Raw genomic sequence first — 27,303 nt, forward strand, 5'->3', positions numbered from 1 at the left:
ACCTCCAGCCTGCACTCCTCCTCAGCCATCCTCCTGAAAGCACCCATCATTTCTGTTGCCTTCAGTGTCTAGCACCATGTCCTCAGAGGAAAACTTCTGCATGAGCTTTTGGCAGAAATGGAAAACAAAAATTACCCTTTCTCTTATTCTCTTCCTAATTAATTAATTTCCTAATTTTCCTGTGTAGACCACAAAGGAAGAAATTCAGTCTGCATAATATATAGTAGGAGGGAAGGGATGCAAAAACAAATCACAAGTTTGAGGGACACTTTCATAGCAAAGGGAAAATGCACAGTTTGTGTTGCTCTGAAGCAATCAAGGTCAGGTTCAGCTCATAGCAGCCTCGGTGTTTGTGCTTTTACACAAGCAGAGCGTGTCTTGCTCCAATTTTGAAGCTATTAAGCCTAGTTCATCACCTGGTTATTAATATAAAACACAGCCCTTTATCTCTGCTGCTGGTTGCATGATTGTGAGCTGAAGGTGTCCTGGAAAATAGGGTGGAAGGACACTGGAGATATTGTGCATGACCAAGAAGAGAAATTTTGAGAATTTTAACCAAATGGAGATGGAATTGTATTACAGAAAGTAGAGGAAGGTGTTCGCTAGTATGCAATTTAGATGGGAGGAAAGGGCAGGAGAGGGGTAGAGAAAGCATGAGCAGAGGCAATTGCAATGCAAGACATTTCTGGAAAAGAACATATTGCGGTCCAGAGAAAGATGAATTACAGCTGTCTAAAAGAACCCAAAGAACACTCTCCTGGGTGTCCATATTTTGTAACTGATGTGTCTCAGGAGGAAGACTGGGTGTCACTTGGGCAGAGAGGCACTAGCTCCTAGAAATTTTCTCTGGTCTCCGGAGGATATTATTAGTAGTGTCCTTAAAAAGAGCCATACTAATCTCCTGCCACTACAGCAGCAAAAATACTGCACTCTGGACTCATGCAAATGCCCTGGGAAGAAGAGAGGGAGTCAAACCCCCTTCCTCCTTGATGAAGAGGAGAACTACCCTAATTCCCCATATTCTTCATTGACAAGGCACAAAGAAAGAGCAAGCAGAAACTCAACTAAGGACTAAAGTAGAAACAGCAGCAGTGATACATCTCCGAGTATCTCTTTCATGAAGCATTGTGAGTAACACTTCATTTCTGCATGTGTGAAAATATCCAACTGCCCTCTTTTCCTGTGTACCAGCCAAGAATGGACCAGACCAAGGCATCAATGCCTCCTGCGTGGGTCTTTGCCTGCCTGTGGGGCTGTGGACTGTTTTCTGTCCTAGAAATGTACTCCAGTGTGTATTGCCCCTTGTCTTCAAAAAGCAATGGCATTGGTGATTGATCTTCCTGGAGTCATCATCTGCTAATGCTGTAACTGTGGAAACTGCAAGTGTCCTAAAGGGTTACAAAATCTCACCTTACTAGTGGCACATTTGGTTAAAAACCTGCACGCAGATTCTTCAACTCCTCCTTGTTTCATTTTTGTTTTCGGAATGTGTTTGTGCTCCTGAAAATGGCAATGTGGGATCCCATCTGCTTGTTAGGGATAAACAGTAAAATTGCATTTTTATCCCCAGTAGATATTTATCAACATTGCCTAGACTTGTATTTATACAAATCTGGATATCACATTTACTCAAATACACTTATTTACTTTATTTTTCTTTAGTTTCTGCTACTGCTTTTTGAGTGTCTCTCTTTTGGGGAGGCTGTTTGGGAAACAGTTATTATTTTGCATGTATTAAGAAATCCTTCCCCCTGTATTAGGATGTGTTTCGGTAGGAAAGACCAGATGATAAAAGAAATCAAGCTGATGGACCAGGAGCGAAGGAAGTCATAGGCTTGGCAGTCAACCCATAACCTCCACCAATAGTAGCTGGGAATGTTTCCTTGGAAACCAGGCTGAAAAACTAATTCTCTCCTACTACATTTTCAATTTCACTGAATAGCCAATTGTACACAATATTAGCTCTCTGTGTGTGCCATTTTGTATTTCAAATAGCAGTGAATAACCTGATGTAGGTTCATGTAAATGGGGCCAGGTATCTGTGAAGTTGTAATTTGTCTTTGGTTCAAAGGTGATCATTTTCCTGACAACAGGAGAAAGCAAATATGTAAAGTGCACAACTTTTGCACAGAAGTGTGTGTTGCTAAATTGCCCTTTGTGCTGGACAGAGTCAGTTGCAGGGAAAAAAAAATGCATTTGTGTGTTATTTGTCAAAGTAGAGGACTTGGTTAGTTTCCTTGAGAGGTTCCAAAAGGATATTTTAGCAAATGTCCTTGATTCATAAGAGCATAAGAGTTGGAAGGGCAGAGTAACTGAAGCAAGAGGGAGCAAGCATTTGTGATGCCAGATGCCCAGTGGTGAAGCCTTGCTTAGGTTTGTAATAAAGTGCAAGGATGAACCTCCTGCTGAAGGGGACACGAGGAGATGAGCTCTAGCAATCTTGAGGCATTGGTTCCCTGCTGTGACATACATTGAGCCTAACCCAACTGAACGTTATCCATCCATTTACACAAAATGGGCAAAAAGAAAATCCCTTGAAAGGTGCTTTTAAGATCTGAGATCGTTCCTGTAAATGTTTTTCATATAACACTACGCCCCTACATTAGCAAATGGGGGTGGCACAGCTACCTCTGTGTTGATTTGTCAAGTGCAGAGAAGATACTTTTGCATTTCCACCTTAGCTGCTACACATATATTTATTTTAATTGCCAGGATATGCCTCAGTTACTCCTTCCTAACCCTCAGATGGGTCCTGCCGCGATTAAGAGACGGGACGCAGCCTGATCTGCGTCCCGTCTCTTAATCGCGGCAGGGTCCCCTTGAGGCCAAATTTTACCCCTTTCCTTTTGTTTACATGAAACCCCTGGATCACCAAGTAGCAATTTCCACATTTCCTGACTGTGTTAACCGTGCAGGACATGTTAGAATTGCCACTCCTAGGCAGTTTTCCTCCAGATAAATGTTAGGCCCTGATTAGAATGTATGGGGAGCAGAGTAAAGGTACAAAAAGCAAAGCAGTTACCTACCCTCTTTGTTTGTAAGCTTGGTACTGTAAAGAATGATTTTGCCAGCCTGCCTGGAGGGAAGCAGAGGCATTCTGTCCTTAACAGCATCTCTACATTTTTCCCTAAGGGCTGATACTCTCTGGGGGTGATATTACTCTTCCTCCCCCATGTGCTTTCTTCCTTCTCCTCCTCCCTGGGGGCCTGTGGTCTCCCTACTGTCAGACAGATAAACAATGAACAGAGGAATGCTCGGGGCACCTACAAAGAGATTCTTTCACAGGCCTGTCACCTAGGTTTGTTAGTATTTACTCCAATGCATCCTGTCTCTATTAAATACAATTTCTTACACTTCTGTGCAAGGATTGAATATTGCAAATCCTAAAATCTGTGCTGGATTTTGTTGTTGGTTTTTTTTTAACCCTAAATTTGAGTCAGTGTCATAATTTTAATGTTACTTTGGCACTCAAGTGGCAGCTCTCAGGAAAGAGACTCTTGGTTAAGGAAAGAGTATGACCTGTTACAGGGCTTTAAAATAGCTATGTTCTCCTGCCAGTTCTTCCACTGCTTAGTTGTGTGACCTTGGGTAAGCCACTTCACATCTGCGTGTCTGTTTCCTCCCTGAAAAATTATATGGCACTTCTTTACAAAGAATGTATGTGTAATACTTTGGCATTAATGGAATTTTTTATCCAAAAAACCCTATTTGCAACTCAAAAGATATGCCTGGAGACCTGTAGTTATACTTCTGTCCCTTCTGCCTCTAATCTAATCTGGAAGGTTTGGGGACATTTAATTGGTGCCATTCCCTGGCCACTTACATAACTTTTGAGCTTGCTCTCTTTAAATTTGTTTTCTGTGGGCTGTGTGCCTCTGGAAGCAGTGAGTTCCTTGGAATGCAGATGCTCTCTAGGAAAGCAATCAGATCACTCATGTACTAATAGATGTTCAAACCCCTGGCATCAGGAGGATCAGCAGAACATGAAACCAGCATGGCCAAAGCCATTTATGCTAAAATTAAACAAAACAAAATAAGATAAACACAGTGTCCAGAAAAGGAGACATTCAGTGAAAATACATTACTAAAGAGTAACTGGATTTTGAAATTAATTGTGCATGCTGTTGTTGAGGCAACAAAATGAGACTTCAGGCTGTACTGAACATTTGGGATGGAAAAAATAGTATTCTAAGTAAACTATATATATATATATATATATATATATATATATATATATAAAAAAATATAAAAAGATAGTGTTGTGACTTAAACACCTAAATCAATCCCTTCCTCCTATAAACTACAATGAGACCCAAATGGAAAGAGTTCCCAGCAGCCTGGTCAGGCTGCTTAGGGGGTTGATTGAAACATCCCTTGCAGAGTACAAGGGCTGTGAACAAATGCACCTTACATTTGCTCCCACATGGTACTTCTTGTGCCTCTGGATAATGTCTCTGCCTACACCTCACTTTGTGTTCCTGTCCTCTGACAGTCACTGTATTTAATGTACTCAGTGCTCCTTGTCTCTTCTTCCCATTAACTTTCATTCCAACTGCAAGGCTGGCTGGATTTTGACTCCAAAGGCAGGTCCCTGCACTGCTAAGATGCCTGGGCTCCTGAGGTGTAACACTGGAAAGAGGAAGTGCCATGAAATGCCATTTCTGTTCTGAAAACTTGCACGTTTTGTTTAAAGAGGTTAGATTTTTCTCTAAAGTCAGCAGCATGCCTCCAGGGAGTTAGATCAGCAGATCATACTGGGGACTGAGTGGAAATACTGCGTAGGTAAAGTGCAAGAGAAATTATTTTTTCAGTAGTATCCCCTTTGATCTGAAAACAGAATTTGGTTTTCTTACTCCTTCCCAGTTTTCTGTTGAAGGCATGGCCTGTATTTACTCACTCACTCCTTCACTGCAAGTTGCCTTCCTACTGGAGTGATATAAATGAAGGTGAGAGCTACCCAGGGTGCACTTGATCCTAGTATTGGGTGAAGCATGAACACATAAGTGCAGGCTGCAGCCCATCTTCCTGTCTGTCATCTGCATCTTGCATGTTGGACGAAGCCCCCAAGCTAAGGCTCATGCTTCATTATTACTATTTGGCAGATGTAATGGATGTGATGCAAGATGATACTTTCATAATAGATGTATTAGCTCTTTCAGTTTAATCTGATTAAACTCTTCCAGGCAAGCAGTTAGTTAAGGTAGCTGAATGAGTCTGAGTCAGAATGATTAGGTGACTCTTACACCATCATGAAAAGGTCAGAGGCAGAGGAAGTAATTTAAAGAGCTTCACCCCTAACTTGCACATAAAACTCACTCAGTGAAATCAGGGCTCAGACTGTGGAAAGGGAAAGGGAACTGGCACGATATCATTCACTCCCTTCCTATCCCCACATCTTGCACAGGTCTTGCACAGTTGGTATTGTAGCAAGAGAGTGGGAATCAGCAATCACTGCAGAGCAGTGAGCTGAAGCTGGTAAATCTATATCTATATCTCAAGTCAGCCTCAGGTCAACCTCTCGGCTAGCTGCCCTCCTTAATGTGAGTATGTTACTGCAGGAGAACCCTTAAGATGAACTTTCACATAGGACAAATAAGAGCTGTGTCATTAGATAAAGTAGGTGATGTCAGTGAAACTACTCCCATTTACACTGAATGAACATAGGCACAGGCTCTGTGATTGAACTGCCGCCATTAGGCTTGAAGGGGAGAGCAAAACACAGTGTGTCCTCTCTTAGCTGTTTTCTCAGATGACTGACAAAAAGAAGTTGGACAGATTTTCTCATTTGTTGCTTCTGATGATACCACTACATCTTAGAGCATTATGTTTAGGATTAAATTCTGACTCTGGGAGAGTAGACAGGTTTGCTTACTCTCCAGAGTCAGTCTTTGAATAGTGGGAATTGCACAGAAATGCCTTAATCATGATAATGAACAGAGCCATGAGTACTTGTGTTGTTTCCCCAGAGACTCATATCACCTAGCTTCCTATAGCCATTTCTTTCCTAATAGAAGAAACTCGTTGTAGGCGTAATTCTGCCATGGTGTGTAGGAGGGAAGTCTTGGGGAACAGATGGTTCTTGGTGAGCAGACTCTAGTGACTAAGACCAACTCTCAAAAAAAGAATGAATCTAACCAGCTGGTTTGATGAAGAATAGGAATATGAAAGATAACCATAATATAAACACAAAAATGAACTACAAAGCAATGCTGCCTGTTGTATGAATGGAATGGAATGGAATGGAATGGAATGGAATGGAATGGAATGGAATGGAATGGAATGGAATGGAATGGAATGGAATAGACCAGACCAGGTTGGAAGAGACCTTCAAGATCATCGCGTCCGACCCAACATCCAACACCATCTAATCAACTAAACCATGGCACCAATCATCCCATCAAGTCTCCTCCTAAACACCCCCAGTGATGGTGACTCCACCATCTCCTTCTCCCTGTTAAAGAAATAGCACTCTAGTAGCTCTGTTGTGTAAAAGGTCTTCTAAGCTGTTTCTTTTTAAAATGCTGATGTATTTGTCATTGAGCACAGCAGGGCATAAAACCAAGCAGTTAAAACTGGTAAATAAAAGGAAGAATTCTGCACCAGCAGGAATTTTGCCTCTACAGATTCATATCTAGCTCCTTGAAGGTGGTGTAGGAAACCATTGAGAATTTCTGATGAAAGTCAACTTAAGTCTAATTTTCACCTGGTGTCACAAATGATTGGAGTGTACCTTGCTCAAAAGAGAGAAGCAGCAATGTGTTTTATAGAGGTAAAATAATAATTGGACAGAGTTCAATAATTTTGATGGAGTTTAAGAAAGTTTAGCAGTGGTTTACCACAGTTCAGTAAGTTTGATGGAAAGATTCACCTTATTAATTACTACACGGAAGAAAGATACAAAGGAAAATGGAGCTAGAACCAAGTCAGAATGATAGACACAGAATCTGGAGCTGTAAAGAGTGAGGATGACACTCCCATTGAGTCACGAGATTCAGACTGAGAACAGAATACACTGAGTCAGAGGGGACCCTTAGAAGTAATCTTGTACAAACCCCCTGCAGTGAGCAGGGGTGTTAACTAGATCAGGTTGCTTAGGGCCACATCAAGTTTGTTCTTGAATGTTTCCAGCAATGGGGCCTCCACCACATCCCTGGGCAACCTGTTCCAGTATGAAGAACCTGTTCCAGTGTGAAGAACTTTCTCTGTATGTCTAAGCTAAGTCTGCCCAGCTCCAGTTTAAAACCATTGCCCCTTGGCCTCTCACTCTGTGAGTGGGCTCCCTTTTCTAAGCTTCTTTTAGAGCTTCAGTGTTGCTAGGCCAAATCTTAGGCTTGGATGATTTTTCTGCAATGTTTATAATAATATTAAGTAGCTATGTGGATTAGCAGTGTTGCATTAGTATTTATGCAGCATGCTACTGGTCACTTACTGAGGATCCATTGCAGGTAAGGGATATCTCTGCCTTGATCAAAGGAAGATATTTAGTGTAAAGTAAGGAATGTCAAACCTTGCAAAGTGTCTCTGCTCAAGGGGAGAGTCACCTGTCCTGCAGTCTAGCTGCAGTTCAGGGAGAGCTCAGATTGGGTTAATTTTGATGTTAATGTTTACTAGCTGGCTGCTAGTCAGTACAATAGACAAGACAGATGTCTTTATTTTACCTATGCTATCTTGTTTGTTGGTTATCTTTGCATTTTGGGGCTTCAAAACCCACCTTTAAAATATTTTTCCAAGGCACCTTCATTTCCTTGCACTTGAGCCAGGAACTCTCCAGCTTGCAGGTTGACCACAGGGCATAAGTTGCTCCGTAGTCAGCCTGAACCAATGTTCAGCTAGGGGTCAAGTGCGTCTGTCATATGTGGTACCTTTGAAGGTCTTGAGAGAAAAAAGAGAGTGGTAAACCATACCTGGGATGACTGGTAGGTACCTTTGAGACATTGGTAGAGATTCAGATGCATTTGCCTTGCCTGGGCTTCCTTTCACAAGCAGCAGTACGGGTTTGCTCACCAGGCAGCTGCCCGGTTAGGTGTATCCTCAAACATTGGAGGAATTGAAGCAGCAGGAGACTGTGCTCCATGTCTGTCTCAGATGTGTCCTGCTGCAGAGTGATGGGAGTTGCAAAGATACCACGCTAGGGGTGCCCCTCGCTTCATTTCCCTGAGGAGGAGGCAGTTTGCATAAAGAAAGATTTCAGAAAACATCATCCTCTAGAGGCACTAATAATATGTACAGTTAAAATGGGCACATCCTTCATTTAAGCTAATTTCAGTCCACAGGTTTTTGATAAAAATGTACTTATGGTTTACTTATCAGTGTTGATAATGACTGTCATGACCAACGCAGAGCAATTTCTGACACTAGGTTGCTGACTGGGTAGGTTAAAGTCTCTCCCCATTTAGTAGGGTTTTCTCCTACTAAAGAAGTACCCAGTACTGTGGGCTGTTTGCTCAGTCATGAGTAGTCTCTTAAGTCTCTTAATGCCAGCCATTTGTTAAGTTGGTGTTTCATTTTCAGCATGTATCAGCATCCCACCAGCTGGGAACTAGATAAACAGCATCTCAGTTTTACCAGTGCGAAAACTGAAAGTAGTTCAGTAAGTGGCCCCTTCTTATCTGGCAGTACTGTTTCAGGATTTACTTGATCACTATTTTTACTGAAGTGCTGTGGTAGGTCTATAGGCCTGCAGACCCAGCACAGCTCAGGGGAGGTAATTTTGTAGTCTGTATCTATAGGGAGCTTTTTAATATGGAGTGGGCCACAGTTATTAGGGAATTCTCACCCAGTTGTCTAACAAGCATAGTTTAGACAAAGCTTTGAAGACAAAGCTTTGAAGACAAACCATAGTTTAATAGAATGTCTTGGGTTTGAGAGAAGAAGTACTAAGCAGTCTGAAACTTAATTCTGCTCCCCTTTGGCATTACAGTAAAAATGTCCACTTTAAAACTAAATGTCCAGTAAATAAAACTGCAGAGCTACCCACACAAAACATCCTGCAGTAATGTTTCAGCACTGGCATCTGCCCTTGTACAATTATATCTAAACTGCCAAGATCCTTTGAGCAACATGCAAAGAAATGCACATTTCTGTGGCTGCAGCCACAGACATTCATTAGCATCCCTTCAGAAATGGGCTTTAATCTTGGAGATTATCTCCTCAGCTTCATTTTCTACAATGGCACATTGCTGATCTCCGTATCTCATAAGATGTAGATCAGTGTCATTATGCATTAATTGTTTTTTCTCTTGGTTCAGATAGTGATGATCAGATATATAATGTGAGCCTCTTCAGGAGATGCTTTTAGGCGTGTGGGTGGGAAGGAAACACAGTGTTTTGAACAGTCACCTCACCCAGTGTAAAAGGGAAGAAGATATTCTTGGTTTAGTACGTTTTTACTCACTCTGAAGTAGATAAAATTGCAATGCTCTAAGTAACAAATTGAGTGAATGATGGTGAGATAATAACTGTGCTATTATCCCTGGAGAGAAGATGCCAAAACTGCTTTTCATTTGAAGGGGATGAACTGCCATAAAATATTCAATGTAAGGAAAATTCCACAGACTAGAATTTTCTTGTTCTGTCCTTAGAGCCCCACTAACCTAGTGAGTTAGACACTATTGCTGCAAAAATGGGTCTGAAAACAGCATACCTTTGAAATTAGAGGAACCCATTCATGAGATACTTAACCATTAGCTGATATTCTACTGGATAATCCAAGACAAAAAAAGACACAACAAGTTCATCATTAGGGCATGTGCCACCTCAGAGACTATCTTCCATAGATGTAGCAGAGCAGTACTTTCACTTTCCTGCTTGGGCACTCCCACAGAGCTGCTCAGGGTTCTTGGAATCCTGGAGAGGTGGAAAGTGAGTGATACTGCAGGACCAGGAAAAGGTACTGCAAAAGGAAAGCACAAAGGAAAGCAGGGGACCAAGAGAGTATGGGAGTCCCTCTATTACAGTTATGAGTTCAGTGAGGAAGATCTGCTCATACTGTCGTGGTTCCCTCAAGTTGACAGGAATGGCCTTGTGAAGCAGTTGCAGAAACTCTTTAAGATGGAGAACAGAGACTAGTTGAGTGGGGTGGTGCTGCCCCTGTTGATTAATGGATAGAGCTGGGCTTTCAGGCTGCTGAGCCAAAGGCTGTACTCGTGTGCTGTTCTATGAGTCTGCCACTCCCCTTCAGGTTGCAGGCTTGAGGCATAACTGAATGAAGAGACTTAAATTAAGCAATAGAGACTAATAAAGCAATTAGATGATAATTAATCTGAAAGTACACACACAAATACAAAGCTACTAATTATCATTCTTAATGAATCACACCCAGCTGCTATGGAATTGCAATTCTATCTCCCTTCCCACTCTAATTCTGTCCCTTCTTTTTCCATTCTTACACCCCCAACTCATTCAGACAGAGACATGGTGCGGGTCTGAATAGGTTAGCAACAGGAGTCCCTCCAGCATTGCCGTGAACTTGAATTCAAAGGTCAGCTTCATCACCATGTGTAGGTGTCCGCACTCCTACTGACACAAAAATCCTGTTCTCCTTTATTGTGTACCAGATTTTACATCTTAGCTTCCAGTTTTGTATTTTTGTACGTGTCTTTTCACCACCCTTGCACCTCCTTCTCCATCCAAGCTCCTCCTCTATCCCCAGTTACTTTTTTTTTTCTAGTTGGTCCCATTTCTGCTGCATCCATGCCCTATTTTGGTGTTTTCTTCAGTACAATCATAAGCAATCTTGACTATATATGGTATTACTTATATGGTTGTCTGGGTGCAAGTGACTTTGGAAAACTTTGCATCCCCAAACTCCCCTACCCATGTCCAGTTAATCCTGAAATCAGACTGTTTACCATATGCAGACAAATCTGGGAATTGATGGGCTGCCTCTAGCCAATATGGCAGAACAGGTGGAAACTGAATGTAGTGGTGAGTTGTTCTTCCCTCTGTGGAATACATAGTTAGGATGTGTCTCCTCATGCAAGTAGCATTTGCAGAGCATGGTGTATTTCTTCTTTGTGAAAGCACTGTGTGGGATGAGAGGCTCATTTCAGTACCTGTAGTTGGTTGTGGTACGTTCTGCTTGCTGATTCTTCACTCCTTCAGCCAGGGTTTTTCACCAGTAGATTAAAGCATTAAAGTAGTTTATATCCTCGCAGGACTAGGGCCAAGGACACAGGCTCATTAATGGTAATCCCTGCTCAGACAGATGAAGAGACTTTTGTGTACAAACAACGTTTTGCTGTTCAACCTAGCTGGAAACATTGCTTATTCTGGTGATATATGTACAAGTGATTTGTTACACTCAAGTGTAATTAGCCCAAGTACTCACCTTTCTGCCTTTTATGTACTGGGTAGCATAAAATTAATAGGTGCAATCTAGATCTGCAAGCCAAGGACAGAGCATGCAGAAAACATTGATTGCATTTCAGCTTAGATGAATGTTTGGTTTCCATTGGAAGCAGCATGAGCTAAAAATATACTTGCAGGGAAAAGTGACTTTTCTGTTAATAATTGTACTGTATTTGGGATATTTTGTGAGTGAGATGAGCACTGCATGTCAGTGTGAAAGATGCCTGGAGTCACTGATCCTCCGATAAGAAAGCTTGAACATTGAACTAGATGATTGTTGAGGTCCCTTCCAACCCTAATAATTCTATGAGTAGGCCTTTGGCTGAAACAATAGGAGTGTCAGAGATGGTAAGCTGGGTTCGCGCTGGTTGATTCCCTTCAGCAGTCTCTGACAGATGTCAGAGTGAGCTAAAACCTGAGCTTGGCTTAGGGACACTTGATCTGGCTTTCCTGATCCTCTTTAAAATGCATGTGTGTTTCCTTACATACTAAAATATCTGGATTTCTCTACTGTTAAGGGGAGGGGAGGGGGGAAAGGAAAAAAAAAGAAAAAAGAAGCAGCAAGATAAACTCCTATCTAGCTGCAAACAAAAATCATTCTTTTACCACCTTAAAGAAAGAAAAGTCTTGCAGGATTCATGAAGCATCATCTGGCTTGACTCTTACCATCAGCCCTGTCAAAGCATTCTAGTCAGGTACAACTGCAATGGAAGGGTAGGCAGAAAATTTTGGTGTGCTGTAACTGAGCCATCTACAGCAACTCTCTGATCTTTGCACCAGGAACTAAATGACATCTGCTCCTGGGAGAAGTGTTACTATCACAATCTGACGTGATGTGGCCCTCTGAACAACAGGTATCTTTATTTTGAAACAAGACTATGCCTCCTGCTTGGTGACACCCAGGCTCCTGCCACTGTTTCTGAAGGGTTTCCATAAATGTTTCTGAGAACTGAACATGATAAATGAATATTAATTACAGCTGGACACTGGTAAGAGCAGTCCTTGCAGAGCCACACTGTGCAGTAAGTAGCTGGACACTGTTTGGACAGATGGTTCTATCTTCTTAAGGAAGTTTTAAATTCATAAGCTCCTTGGATGGAAATCAAGGATTACTTGCAACTCTCTACTTCTTTGCTTGCTTGGAATAGTGACACTGTAGAAAATCAGTTTATGATAGTGTCAAGGGTTAGGGGTCAGCCAGCCACTAAATGAGGGGCAGATACTTCCCAACAGGGGAGAAAAACATAATATGGGAGAGAGATTTAAGAGCTGGAAAAGAAAACTAAAACAGCGTTAATGAAAATAACAATAAAATTAAACATATGCTAATATATTCTGCTAGAAAGCTCCTTCGCCTAGAAAGCTGACTCGGGTCTGGCACCTGGGACCAACAACCTCGGTAGGCACTTCACTCTTTGTTCCTTTTCAGGCTACAGGAGCACCCCGGCGAGCTCCAAGCAGACAGTGAGGTCTGGCATAGCCACCTTCTCACGTGCCTGCCTGCTCATGATCGTGACGCCAGCCGCGGCAAATTTCAACCGCGCCCGGGGCTGGTGTGGGCTGGCGTTCGGCTGGGAAGCCAGTCTGCTTGCTCGGCTGCAGCCAGTTGCGCACGACACCCCACGGTTTTGTTTCTTTTTCCAGTAGGTCACATGGCCAGGGATAGAAACATGGTAACAAAGGTGAGGAAAAGTCCAACGGCATGAGATTTAACACATGCAAATGCTGGGTTCTACACATTGGCCACAACAACCTCGTGCAGCGCTACAGGCTGGGGTCAGAGTGGCTGGAGAGCAACCAGGCAGAAAGGGACCTGGGGGTACTGGTTGATGGTAGCTAAACATGCGACAGCAGTGTGCCTAGGCAGCCAAGAAGGCCAGTGGCATCCTGGCCTGTATCAGGAACAGTGTGGCCAGCAGGAGCAGGGAAGTCATTCTACCCCTGTACAGAGCACTGGTTAGGCCACACCTTGAGTACTGTGTCCAGTTCTGGGCCCCTCAGTTTAGGAAAGATGTTGACTTGCTGGAACGTGTCCAGAGGAGGGCAACAAAGCTGGTGAGCACAAGCCTTATGAGGAGAGGCTGAGGGAGCTGGGGTTGCTTAGCCTGGAGAAGAGGAGGCTCAGGGGAGATCTTCTTGCTCTCTACAACTACCTGAAGGGAGGCTGTAGCCAGGTGGATGTTGGTCTCTTCTCCCAGGCAACCAGCACCAGAACAAGAGAACACAGTCTCAATGTGTGCCAGGGAAGGTGTAGACTGGATGTTAGGAAGAAATTCTTCATAGAAAGAGAGATTGGCCATTGGAATGGGCTGCCTGGGCATGTGGTGGAATCGCCATCACTGGAGGTGTTTACGAGGAGACTTGATGTGGTGCTTGGTGCCAAGGTTTAGTTGATTAGATGGTGTTGGATGATCTCAAAGGTCTCCTCCAACCTGGTTAATTCTATTCTATTCTATTCTATTCTATTCTATTCTATTCTATTCTATTCTATTCTATTCTATTCTGTTCTGTTCTGTTCTGTTCTGTTCTATATACAAATCCAATATCACGGTCCCTCCCCCTGATGGCAAGGACATCGCTGTCACCACTGAGGCTGTGAGCAGGCACTGGGAAAGTCCCAGACATCAAGAAGAGTTTGGCAAGCTCATTGAGTGGGAGGTTCTCTTCCGCTCTGCTCTGCCCTCTAAGGCCTCATCTGTGTCCAGTTCTGGGCTCCCCCGTTCAAGAAAGAAACTGCTTGAGAGGAAACAGCAAAGGGCTTCAAAGATGAATAGGGGACTAAGAACAAAAAGCTAAGGGATTTGGTACTTTTTAGGCTAGAGAAGACTGAGGGGGGATTTTATCAATGCTTATAAATAAGAGTGGGTCCAGCCTTACTGCAGCAGTGCCCAGTGACAGGACAAGTGGTAATAGGAACAGACTTGAACACAGGAAGTTCCATCTAACCATGAGGAAGAACTTCTTTACTTTAGATCACTGGAACGGGCTGCCCAGAGAGGTGGTGAAGACTCCATCTCTGGAGTCATTCAAAACCTGTCTGGACAGGCTCCAAGTGTTGCTGTTCTCTTTCCCTGTGTTCAACTTCTTCCTCTGTTTTAAATGTCAAGCATACCATCAAATGCTTATAGTGATATCCGAGTACCACGCAGGGGCACAGGGAACATCTGCGATGAATGTAAAAAAGCTCCATATTCTGTCTGTGGGTTGTCCACCCACTCACAGGATGGTACTGGAGACCACAGGAAGCTTTTCCAGGCCTGTCAGGTCCCTAGTGCTTCTGCCTACAATGCCTGGCTCTGAAGTAGTTCCTTTTACCACTGCAGATTAACTTGCATGTTACCCAAGTACTCTAGTTAAAAAACATCAGGCTTTGTCAGCAGCCAGTCTTCAAGGAAATTGGCCACATAAAACCACATCCTAAGTAGCTGGTTGTACATATTAGCCTTAGCTGACCTATATTGAAATTTACCACCTGTAATCTCTTTGTTTCTGTAGTCTTTATCTTTAAATAATCAGCTGTTTTATCTGCTAGACATTGGTCATGGGCACTGTATTTCTACTACATTAGTTCTACTCAGGGGCAAGCAATAGCTCTAGGTTGAAGCATGCGCCATTTGTCTCCCTGTAATGGGGAGTGCTAAGCCGCCTGCTTTCTAACTGATTAGATGAATTATGCATTATTGGCCTTGAGAAGAGCCATACTCCAAAGCAACTTTCTGAGGATGAAATGAGGCAGAGTGTGCACAAAGGAAAGAAAAGGATCTATCCCCATTAGTGCTGCCTGAGTGGCATTCTCATGCATTTCTTGGCTGAGCAATGCTGATGTGCACTGCTGGAAATGCACTGGGCTAAACAGTCATTGCAGGCTCAACATTTCTCCTCAAGAAGCTGCCCAGTTACTTCTCCAGTTCACTGCAATGGCAATTATAAAAGTAGCTCTGCACCTTCCTTCCTTCAAAACTGTGTTGTGGAGAATGCAAGTAGGGCAAGTTCTGTCCTCTGTATAGAGCTGCAGGGATCAGGTGCTTTTTAAAGAGCTACTTCCATCACTTCGGTGCCTTCAGTCATTTAAATTTGTGGTGGTTGCTTGTATACATTTATGATGCTGTCATTGAAATCACAGAGGGATGGAGATGTACTCCAGGGTGTTGAGCTGTTTATCTAGATACAGTCTGTTCCCTAGCATTTATTCACAAATGCTCTGTCCAAAAGAGAGATTTCAAACATCTTGTTTTAAAAATCATGCTGTCCACCCAATGAACACCTTGTTCTTTAAAGGAATTGCTGCCAGAGTGTTTTACCCCTTAGCCTATGTCTTACTAAGCAGAAATTGTATTTCCTTTACAGAGGCAGTTCATGCTTATATTCTCCTAAATTATGTCAAGCAATCCCTTCCATTTCTTCATCTGAAAGCATGGAAGCTTTTCTGGTTTAGTGCTTTCCTTCCTTTCTTAATTGAGCTCTCTCAGCCTTAATCTTCTCACTAGTGCCACATACATGAGATACACTTTGTGGTAATTCTCTGATTTGTCTCCATTTGAAATGTTCTCATGAAGTAGTGCCTTGAAATGGGCATACTGTAATCTAAGTTACCATCTTTTGTTAATCCTCCTAGAGAAGATATCTAAAATCCCAGTGCCTATTAAATATACTTGCCCCCCTCCCTGTGCACCAGAGAAGACAATTCTTTAGTAGTTTTAAGAAAAAAAATAAAAGGCAAACAGCTGGCAACATCTGGTGAAAATTGTGTGACTTGGATGCCTGAATTGATTGCTGGTTTTGTACCACAAGAGGAAAGAAGGTTACCTCTTTAGGCCACCCTTAAACCCTTGATGCTTCCTGGGTCAGTCAGAAAGCATTTGGCCTTGTTCTGGTGGAGGGAGAGCTGAGAGTGCTATCACTGAAGGAGCTACAGTGAGTTACAGACTGCTGTTAATGTGATGAAGAGCAGCAGTCCACCTCCATCACAGCTTGCATTGCTGGGATGTGTTTATTCAACACTTTGGAAGATGAACCTTCCACAGCAGGGAAGAACACAGGAAATAGTGTTAGGTAACTCACCAAACAAAAAGGAGACCTCGTTTCTCCCCTCCTTTTGTAGACCATGACTTAGGCACTCTGGTTTTCAGTAGTTTGTATTTGCTTCACTGAAAATGTGTCCCGAGGAAGAAGCAAAGCCTTTGACATTTTGCATTGCTCAGTGGCTTCTTTATTTTTCAGCTGTGCTGTTCCATAAATGTGCAATTTGCCCTTTGTTTGAAGTTTCTTTATCTCTGTGGTATGGAAAAAAACTCCAGTTAAAGATTGATGGGCAGAACTCTTTCTGAACTATGACATACTTCAAGGCAAGAGCAGAGAACACAGAGTTACAGATGCCCTTTGGGATGGGAGGTCAAAGCTTAAGAGCATAAGAATAAGGAAAGAGATGCTTATCACCCAACAATACTGCTAGGAGAAATTCTAGGTGTTCTGTTTCAGAGTAAGTGCTTGACAATGTTAATTTGAATCACAGAGTATTGTTATTATAAATGGGGAGTGCCTGATTCTAAAAAGAGAAAAATTCAGCAAATATTTCCCCTCTGGTGAGGGGCAGCACAGGCTGTGCAGAAACTGCATCTCGTGTGAGGTTCGAAATGAGAGTAGCAGCAATTTGGTTCATTTACTCTGTTTTGGTCAAGGCAACAGTGTTACCCTTGGGATACATTGCTCTAAACCACGCTGAAGTCAGGATACATTATTACTGATTCAGTTTAGTATTAGCCAGCTTGAAATCAAACGTGTTTCCTTTCTCTTCACTAGAATTTTCTGACAATGTCATATGTCACTTATGGAGTACTGGTAACTTGGCCAGTGTTTTCACCCAGCACAGCACATCAGCCCACTTCTGTCCATTCAGTATATTCTGTATTGGCAGATGGCCTCTAAAAAGAAAAGAAGGAACAGTCCTTAGGCCTCAGGTCCTTACTGGGGATTTATTATATATGCTCTGGATGAGTTGATCAGAACATAGAGAGGCAGTTACTGTTTACCTGCAGATTAAGCATCACCTCTATGTTAAGCACTCCTTGAACTATAGGAGACCATGTCAAATAAGCTGCATCTGTTCTGTCTAAATTTCCTGTGAAGCACTGACAAGTCTGAAATCTTCAGAGTCAACAAAAGAGGCAGCAGACTTTGATTAAGCAGCTGATCCTGTTTTCTGATTTCATGGTGACAATGAACTGAATGTTCTTGTGATCCAGAAGGTTTCCAAAGCAGTATGCTGATTTGTGAGCTTGCGTTTAGAAACTGCCATCAATCCTTCAGAGAAATGCAGTGAATCACATTTGACCTCCAATTCTGTGTGAGTGTTTTTATTTTACACATTTGGGGGATAAAATACCTTTCTGTCCACTCAAACCAAGATAGAAGAGAAAAACTAAAGCTGTTGACTGGCAGGTGGTAGTAGGCAATGCCTAGCAGTAGGCATGGAAACTGAAGGGGATATTATCTGCAGTAGGAAGTGTCAGGAGATGGTGTGTTGGCAAAATACAACTTTGCAAGTTAAAGTAAGGTTGGCACTGCAGAAATACTATTCTTCTTTTTATATGCCATGACTGAAATGGAGAAAGGGCTGATTCATTCTTTCCCTGCGTTATTTATGCCAAAGTAAAGCAAATACAAAGGAAACTTTACATTTTGTGTCTTGAGATTAGTTGGGTAGAGTCTCTCATGAAATGATGTATATTTGGACAGCCAATCTAGCATCCTCTTATTAGGAGGATAATTTTTACAGCGCTGCTAGGACCTGATTCTGAATATAAGTCATTAGAAATTGAGTCTATCTGTTTCTCACAAACATCTTTGTCCATGATTACTTTCTCTGTCTAGAAATCTGTTCTTTCACCTAGAGGACACTGCTGATTCACCTCTGTAGTGGGGTGCAGCTGAGAGCAATTGACATTATCATACCCTCATAGATGGTAACTTGCTCACCTTTAAGGTTCATGAAGGATGTGCAGCTGAGTGTTAAAGGAAAATATAGGTAGTCAGGTACAGTGGCTACATAGTGGGAAAGGATAATAATTTTCTTACCACTTCTTCATCCCTTAAAACATTGAGGTTTAACTAGTTTTGGTTGTCAGATAAGCAGAAAGATGGTAATCCCTTAGTTAAACAATAAAGAAACTGTTGTTAGCATACAACTTTTCTTTTAGTATGTTTAATGTCACACGATTTCCACTCTTACGTCAACACTGGGCAAATCAAAGACAGAACAATCTCTAGGAAAACATGATCCTAAAGAGATTTGAAAAACTTGGTGTTTCCAGTGAGTAAGCTACAGAATAGAGGAAACATCCAAGAAAAATATTGCTATTCAGAAACCAGCTGGCCTGTCCTCCAGCTCCCGGGAAATTTCAGTCCTAACCCTAACCCTGCCCTTCCCTTCCTGGCAGTGCTTATCTAGACAGTTCTTAAATGCTTCCAAAGATAGTGGCCCCCAGCATCCCCCAGCAGTCTTTCCCAGTCCTTAGTGATTCCTGTTGGGAATCTGGTTACCTTTGAAGTGTGGTTATCCTTTGAGATTATAACTCTGCAGATCCCACAGCCTCTAGATTGTATTTGTACTTTCTACCCTTCTTCTTTTGGTCTCTACCCCAAAAGGGGGGAGCTTTTTGGATTTAACTCTTACTACTATTGTTGGTAAAGTTGCTCAAACACTATAGTGCTGGCCAGCAATACAAAGCCCTTAGAACAGATGATTCTGAAACTTAAGATGATAGTTTTTAATCTTCCAGCAAATTCACATAGTGTTTTGAAATCCAGGCTTCATCTTCTTTGCCTGACATGTACCAAATGAAAGCTCTGCAGGCAGAACCCACAGCAAGCAGAACTGCATCCACACCTGCTATGTCAGAGACTCTGAGCTACTTGCTAAGCAAAAATGGGAACTGAGGAAACTGCTGTTTTCTCTTAGACACTTTTCAGGTAATGGCAGCATCGATTTCCTTCTTGCTTCAGAAGGTTTGTGCACAGTTGTTGCAATTGCAGGCAGAGCAGGGTACCAGATGCTGATTTTGGACAAGTCTTCAGACAGAACAATATATTAAAATGTTCTCTTTACAGAGGACAGATGCACAGTCTTGTCATTCTGCAGAAGGCTGGGCAGAAACTGTGTGTTGGAAAGAGGTGTGGATCGTACTGATAGGGCTGGAAGACAGCTGGAGAGGCCAGCTGGCTGCACACTTGTCAAGCAAAATTGCAGTCAAGAGCTTAAAGCAGTATGGATTATTGAGATTCCTCACCTTTCCACCCCGAAGGCGGGTCCCCACAAGAGTCATCTAGCATGAGCAAAGAGTAACAGTAGAGAAGGAGCAGCAAACAAAGAGGAGGAAGCAGAATGTGTTCAGTTCCTTTCCTCTTCTCAAGTCCTTTGTAGAACCATCAAGAAAATTGCTAGGTCTAATGCTTCATAGGCTTTCCCACTCTATACTCTATTCTCCTTTTTAGCTCCTTACAGGCAGTCTTTGAGGTCAAATAACAAGTGATTGCATGAGATATGGAGATAAAGGAATGTCAGTGGCTGTCCAGTGAAATAAGGTACACAGGAGATTCATTTGTCTCTTCAGGACAATGCACTAACTCCTATATTTTTGTTCTGTTTCCCCTATGAGATTTTCCTGTGGGACAAAACAAGTGAATGAACTATTCCATCATCTCACCTGTCCTCCTGTTGAAAGCACCAGGCATTCTCTTTTGTGCCATCTTCATTGACTGACGTAATCAGACTGGCTTCTATTCAAAGTGATCTCAGGAGCCTAATTCTGTACCTGATCTCTCTCTGTTTGTGCTTTAAGGTCTTTGACAGGGTCCGAGAAGACTGCCCTAATTTCCATGAGAAGATTAAGCCTATTAATGCTGAACTCACTCAGCCCAAGCTGGCCATCAGTGCTGAAGATGAGGAGGAGCTTCTGACCCGGGTCAATATTGTCTTCCACTGTGCAGCAACAGTTCGCTTTGATGAACCCTTGAAGTATGTCCTGCTTTCTGCTTTCTGTATGTGCCCAAGCGTGATTCAGAATGCACAACAGCCCATAACACACCATTCAGTGCATCTCTTGTCTGGTAATAATGGTAATAATGTGGTAATAATGCTCCACTTAACGTTTTCACGCTACACGTGGTTCTGTGCTGAATGTGCAGTGTAAATGCTCTGAAAATGTCATGTGCATGTATGCACGTCAAAAGTGAAGTATCTTGGCAGATTTCCATGGGAACAGAAGGAACTACTACAAGCTTTGCTTGTAAAATAGTAGTTAAGTGTGACCTAAATTTGGGGAAGGGAAAAACATGGTTTAGGTCAAGAGGGACATGTTTTGGAAGAACTAGCTGAAGACAGCTTGGAGTGAAACCATGTTGTGTCTGTCTCTGAAGTTAGTGTTAATGGCCTTTCTTTGTCACTGAGTAACTGAAGAGAGAAATGAAATGTTGTTTAGGAAAATAGTCTATCACAAGCTTTAAAATACCCACCACTTGTTGTCATTAACTGGTGATAATTGTGCAGTTTCTCAACGAGCTCCCTTGGGAGTGTCTGTCCAGGCAGGCTTTCCATTAAGAAAGAACAGCAGAAATAAGCCACTAAACCAAGATGGGATGTGTAAATGCTTCTATGCAAATTATAACCATCAACAGACCAAGAAGGATAGTGTGGATCTTCAGAGCGTTTTGAAAAACACTAAAACACATCAGAATTCCAAAGCGTGCAAAAGAATACGTAGAGTTGATAGGTAAGGGAGATGCAGCTTTTGAGATACTAGGAAAGCAGCAGCAGAATGAATTACTGGTATCAACATGCAGAACATTTAGGGAGTTCTGCAGACAGAATTCTTGAGGGCAGAAATCTGAGAAATTGTGTTACATTGAAATATTAGTAGATGCTGTTTTAGTACAAACAGAGAAAACAGAGTAACAAACCACTGGGTTTTGGTGATACTCCCCTAGAAGGCTAAAGGAACTGTGAATGCTGGGCCTGTATTCTGAGCACAGTTCTGTTCATCCCCTCTCCGAAGGATTACAATCAAATAGAAGACTAACTTTTATATGAAGCATAGCAAAAGTAGAATCATCCACCCTGCTGGAAGGGCAGGAGGAAGAGAAATAAGTAGAAAATGCTCTTTTACAGCAGCATGCTAAAAAAACCCTTTTTGGGTTTAGACACTGTGATCCAAACATTCTTCTGTTTTTTTTTTTTCATTCATCTGACTATTTTCAGTTTCTCTTTGATGATAGTGTAATTAATTTCTTTAGTGTACACTGTATTATTCTTAATCTTGTATGTGTTGTTGAAGCTTCTGCTTCTGGGATGAACATATTACCTGCTCCTTAGCCTTTTCCATTGTGGGCAGAAAAGTGTTCTTTCTTCCAGTTCAACGCATACAACGAATGTGACCATCTGTTCACTGAGATCCATTGTAGATAATCTCTTGGACAACTTCTAGCTATGCTAGGTGCTTCAGGATCAGCCTTGCTAACCAGGACTCTTTTGCATTCCTTGGGAATTCAGGCTGTCATTTCTAATTGTGTCTTCTTTCAGTATAAGCCTGTTTTTTCTGGGCCCAAGGACCCTTTGCAGTTTACTGAAACCGTGTCTTTATCTGGTTTAGCAGCGGTCCCTTGAGGAGAAAGCTGAGTGGGTACTGTAGGAACCATAATGCCTCAGTGGCCACATGTATTGGAAGTGTTTGTTCCAGGACAAGGTGGAAAATACATTAGATTTAGAGATGTTAGCTCAATGTTACCGATGATCCTTGGGACAAATTAAAAATATCGGAGACACGTTCTGTGGCCAGAACAGTGAATTCCTGTGGCCAGAGCAGTGAATTCAACAGCACTGCTCTGAAAAGCTGGGCTTAGGCCTTGCATCCCAATGAAGGTCCCTGCTTTGCTGTCATCCCCTCTTCTTCCCTTACTTGCCATTTCACTGTGTGGGGTTTGGATCATGCTCAACCCCAAAGTATTCTTCCCAGTGACATGCATTTTGTTTCTTTCCCCCTGTCCTCTTCAGGCATGCCCTGCAGCTGAATGCCATGGGCACACAGCGGCTCCTGGAGCTGGCGCGGCAGATGCAGAACCTTGAGGCCTTCATCCACATCTCCACCGCCTATGCAAACTGCATCCGGAAGTGCATAGACGAGGTCATCTACCCACCCCCAGCTGAACCCAAGAAGCTCTTCGATTTAGTAGAGTGAGTAGGAATGTGGTGGAATTCAATGAATGTGTACAAAATATACAGTATTTACAATATTTACAGATATTTACAATTAACAAACAGCACAAGGACCCCCCTGGTCAAAGACCAGGGGAAGCTATTGGGTTCTCCTTTTCTCCTTAACACCCTGTACAAAAAGAAGGGAGTAAGGAGCAGAGAAAGTTGCTGTTAGACTTAACCAAAACAATACAGCCAAGGCCAAGCAGAAGCAAGTTAGCATCTCTCCAGAGCGAAGAAGCAAGAAGAGAAACTGTTTTGGTACAACCAGTTTAAGTTTCTTATCTTATGGTATCGTTTAGAATGGAATGGAATGGAATAGAATGGAATAGAATATAATAGAATTATCTTTATTTTACTTTTTACACCCAATAGTGATTTATTTACATTTTACTACTTTTCTGCTCAAGATCTGTGTAAGAAACTTCAAAGGCATACCCTAAACCTACCACAAGGAACCAGGTCGCCTCTTCTGACATTGGTTTTGCTTCACTTGCAGAAGACCTCTGAGCATTCACCAACCTGGCTTGTGTGATTTCTGCTCATAGTTGCTGTGATTGTTGTGTGGCCTTGTCTGGGTGTGCTCATGCCAGCCAGAGGTGCTTGCTGTAGTACAAGTGAGACTCAGGAAGAGCGAGCTTTCTTTCTGGGTTGTTTTGAGGGGCACTTTCCGTGGAGTCTTGTCTTAAAATGCTTTTCTGCAAGTGCATTAAGAGGCATGATCACACAACTGGACACAAAACCAGATCCATTTAACGATGCTTTTGGCCACACACTTGATACATGCTTATGATTCTTTATTTAGCTGAAATCCCAATTAGGATTCCCAGCTGTTTGGTTTTTTTTCAGTTCTTATCCTCCTATTACATCCCTGCTTTCCAGTATTTTGATATTTAACCTGCAAGTAAAGCCTTAAACCTAATCTGTGTCAACCAAAAGTCACACTTGTAAGTGCTGCCAGGCCAATAAAGGAAACGTGATCTGCCACATCAAGCAAGGTTTGCTTTAATCTGAAGCTGAGGGAAATCAGCTTTGAAGGGTATGCTGAGGTAAGGAACACAATACACAGTGAAGTGATGGGCTGAAGCAGAGCTGTTTCCATTCTTGCAGAAAATGTAGATCTGTCATCACTTTCAGGAAAGAGTTTCTTATTACTACAAAGTGCTTAACACAGAGAGCTCTGTTTTGCTATGGCAGGGTAATTTGGTGCATCTGTGTGGTGAGAGGTTACTAATCGTTTAATTTGAGGCAATTGCAGCATTGAGCAAAAGCACAGTAGCTTTGTGATTTAGCATTTCAAAATCTTCAAAGTAGGTCACAGAGGAGTAAGAACAGTTCACCTCACTGAACTGTCAGCTCAGTGCTCCTGTGATGGTAATGCTGGTAGATCAAATCACCTGGTAGGATGGTACCCTAGAGGCAGTCAGGAGCACAGTCCTTTTAATGACCACTTAAAGTGATGCAGAGGCCTGTCTGGAAGGATGGGAACAAGAGGAAATTTCTTCTTGTATTTCTACACCTGTCTTTGCTTTATGAGAATGCTAAATTGTAAACTCCTTATTTAAAGAAAGAGAAAGAAAGAGAAAGAAAGAGAGAAAGAAAAAGAAGGGAAAAAAGCCTTGTATGCAGCTCAACCTGAGTGCCTGAATGACCCTGGTCTGCCTCCAGGCTCCACAGAAGCAGACAACTCCCTTTAGTAGGCTGGTGATAATTCTTGACAGACTCAAACAGCGGCAGTTTAGCTGAGGCTCTTAGGAGGCCAAGTTCAATGGCTGCCTAAAAAAGCTTTGTAAATTAAGTCAATATTGTGTGCTATTAATAGCCACTGTCGAGCTCAGCTTCATATTTTATGTTCAAACCATTTTCCTGCCTTGTTTATGAAGCATGGCACTAGAGTTGCAAAAGGAAGTATTTGTGCCTCCATAAGAGGGGTTTTTGTGTAAAAAGAAATCATTTCTATATTCTCATCCTGGGTTAAGTCGAATATTTGTTGCTGTTATTAAAAAGCATCCTGCCTCATACCAGCTTCAAATAGAAAGTGCTGGCTGGAGGGAAGTATTATGGGGCTTGAAGTTCAGCTTGTAACATGGGAGGCTTCCTGTTCCGGCTGTGGTTTTTTGGGTTCTGGGTTTTGGGTGCTGGTTCTTTTGCACAGGGATAGCAGCAAGATGAGTGGGAGTGGGGTAGCTGTTGGGATTTTTTTATGCTTTTTTTTTTTTTTTTTTTTTTTTTTTTCTGTATTCTGCTGTCTTTTTTCTTCACATAGTCTAAGCTAAGCTCATTTGTAGTAAACTCTTACCTCGCTCTGTCTTAACCCAGAGGGTTTTTTTGTGTGTTGGGGGAAACAGACAGGTTAACCCATTGCTTAAAATCTGTCAGATTCTTTTTAATATGTTCCAAAACTGAAAGATTTCACTGGATTCAGCCCTCCCCTGCAAGCTCTGTGGCAGTTTCATTGAATTGGTGTTTTCTCATGCAACACTTTTGTGTCATATTTCCCTCTGTGTCGAATGGGAGCCATCTGAAAAGCAGTGTGCCACTGTTTGCATGTGTAAGTTGATATGATCAAGTAATTTTCCAGGTGTGACAGCCTCCACCTTACTCCTCTCCCCTTGACCTCCACCTGGTCAGGATAAGGAGGGGTGAAGACAGGTAAAGACACTGTATCCTTGAAGTGCCCCTGGAAGAGCACACCTATTCAGTCTGAACTAGAATTGCAAATTGGATTATGGGAGTTAATCTTCGATTCTGTGCTGTAACACCAGACTGCTGAAAGCCTGTTGGGGATTGGCAGCAGTGTACAAGGGCTCTGGAAGTACAGCCAGTTCCTGTCCTCTAGGCCCAAATGCTGGCAGAACCAGTGAAGTCTTGATGGAGTGCCAGGGAAGAGCTTTCGAAACTTACTCCTTTGCTGCAAAACTACAGTGGTGAGGGCCACGTTGTAGAAGGTACATGCACACCTACTTCTGATGTGTTAGCTACTTGAATACCAAAAAACCCCAGCAAAAAACCCCAAACAAAAAATCTACGCAAAAATAACCCCACCACCAAAACAAATGAAAAAGCAAAAACCCCACAAACTTTTGGATATTTTTGGTTGGTTTGTTGTGTTTTTTTTAAGCAGCTAGCACTGATAGTTCCTAATTTCTTATATAAGAAAGCCCATGGAAAATAAGTAAGAAGGAATGTCTAACCCTGCTAATAGCACTACTAGGACAGTAACCCTGTAGTACATTGTTCTAGCTTTTGAGACCTTTGTGGTGCTACTCCACTCAGTAACTCAAGGTTGCCAAGAATCTCCTGAAGTATGCCTGGGAGTATATAAGAACTGTGTTGCCTGAGAATGAGCACTGCCTGGTAAAAGTGCTAGGTTGGAAAGCTCCATCAATCTGTAGGCTCTGGCTACATTTATAGTACAGATATCAGTGAATCATAAAGCACACAAGACTGCTGTAAAATTGCATTGTATACATTCCTGAAATTGAGCTGGACATCATAGCATGAAGCTCACCAGGGTTATTCTGCACCTGAGAGAAAAAATGGACCCTTTCTCCCACAGAGCTATTTGAAATCCAAACTGGTTTGCTCTTGCTTTTTCTTAAATGGCTTTGATTTGTTTATCCTTTTGTTTCAGATGAGGGTTCCTGTCTCAGTGGTCTTCTTTGCCTCACTCTTTTTTTTCTCTCTGCACAGCAGATAACATTCTCCTTCTTTTCTGTAGGTGGTTGGATGAATCTATCATTCAAGACATCACACCCAAGCTACTTGGGGCCTGGCCCAACACTTACACCTACACCAAAGCCTTGTCAGAATACCTGATTCAGCAAGAGAGAGGAAACTTGAATATTGCTATCATCAGGCCATCCATCGTGGGAGCTAGCTGGCATGAGCCTTTCCCTGTAAGCACAAATGCATAGCAATTCCCTACCAAGAACGCTTTGATACAGCTGTAGTAGTGTCAGGAAGCTGTCGCTACTTGTATCAGTAATCACTTGAAAAACAGGTACTGCAGTTCATAGAGAAGCACATGGAAGAGGCGGACAACCTTTGCTGGTCATTTTCAGCATCCTCAGGAAAGAGTCATGTCCCAAGTGAAAAGAATTTATTCAAGGAATAATAGCAAGAGCTGGGATAGTAATGGACTTTTAACTGACAATCTTGTACACAGAGAAGTTTCAGTGCTAGCTGGGGAAATATGAGACCTGAGGGTCTCAGTCATGCATTGATACATTCTAGTTTGACGCTTTCCGTGTACTAGACAGGCTATCAATGAAGTCCTGATGAGCACCCTACACCTCACAGGGTACTTGCAAGCATTCAGTATCTCCATCTTATGTTGGTAGTCGCTGAATTTGCTGGATTCAAACTTGTATGGGCATGTTGCAAATGCAGATGTCAACCACAGTTGCAGTTGCAAAAAGCTAAATATACTGGTAGGAATAATACACCTTGACCTTGCAGCCAGATTGGAAAGACCACATAAAGTCACCTTTGGCTGTCATGCTACTTGAAATGTGACAGTGGTGGCTGAGATATAGCCAAGGCTCTAGCTAAAGCTCCCCATATTGGAAAGAGAGAGCAAACTGTTAGGTGTCATAATCTGTTTCAAATCAAACAGCTCATCACCGCTTTTAACTCCAGCTCCCACAAGCAGCAGTTTTTCTGACTTAAAGGAGGATGGGATACAAAAGTGGAGTGGTTTGGAAGTT

General features: G+C 42.4%; 1 protein-coding gene across 9 annotated transcripts in view; it reads left to right on the forward strand.

Moving 5' to 3' along the window:
* FAR2 (fatty acyl-CoA reductase 2) overlaps positions 1 to 27,303 on the forward strand; it is a 142,750-nt gene that overhangs the window by 83,467 nt on the left and 31,980 nt on the right. For all 9 annotated transcript variants that reach the window (XM_068162416.1, XM_068162417.1, XM_068162413.1 and 6 more), the window contains 3 exons: positions 20,187 to 20,362; positions 22,394 to 22,573; positions 26,316 to 26,493. In XM_068162416.1, the coding sequence (XP_068018517.1) occupies positions 20,187 to 20,362; positions 22,394 to 22,573; positions 26,316 to 26,493 (534 nt within the window). The remainder of the gene's footprint in view (positions 1 to 20,186; positions 20,363 to 22,393; positions 22,574 to 26,315; positions 26,494 to 27,303) is intronic.

The sequence above is a fragment of the Melanerpes formicivorus genome, unplaced genomic scaffold (assembly GCF_026170545.1).
Source record: "Melanerpes formicivorus ecotype bairdi unplaced genomic scaffold, bMelFor1.0.p_v2 SCAF_64, whole genome shotgun sequence".
Taxonomy (NCBI): domain Eukaryota; kingdom Metazoa; phylum Chordata; class Aves; order Piciformes; family Picidae; genus Melanerpes; species Melanerpes formicivorus.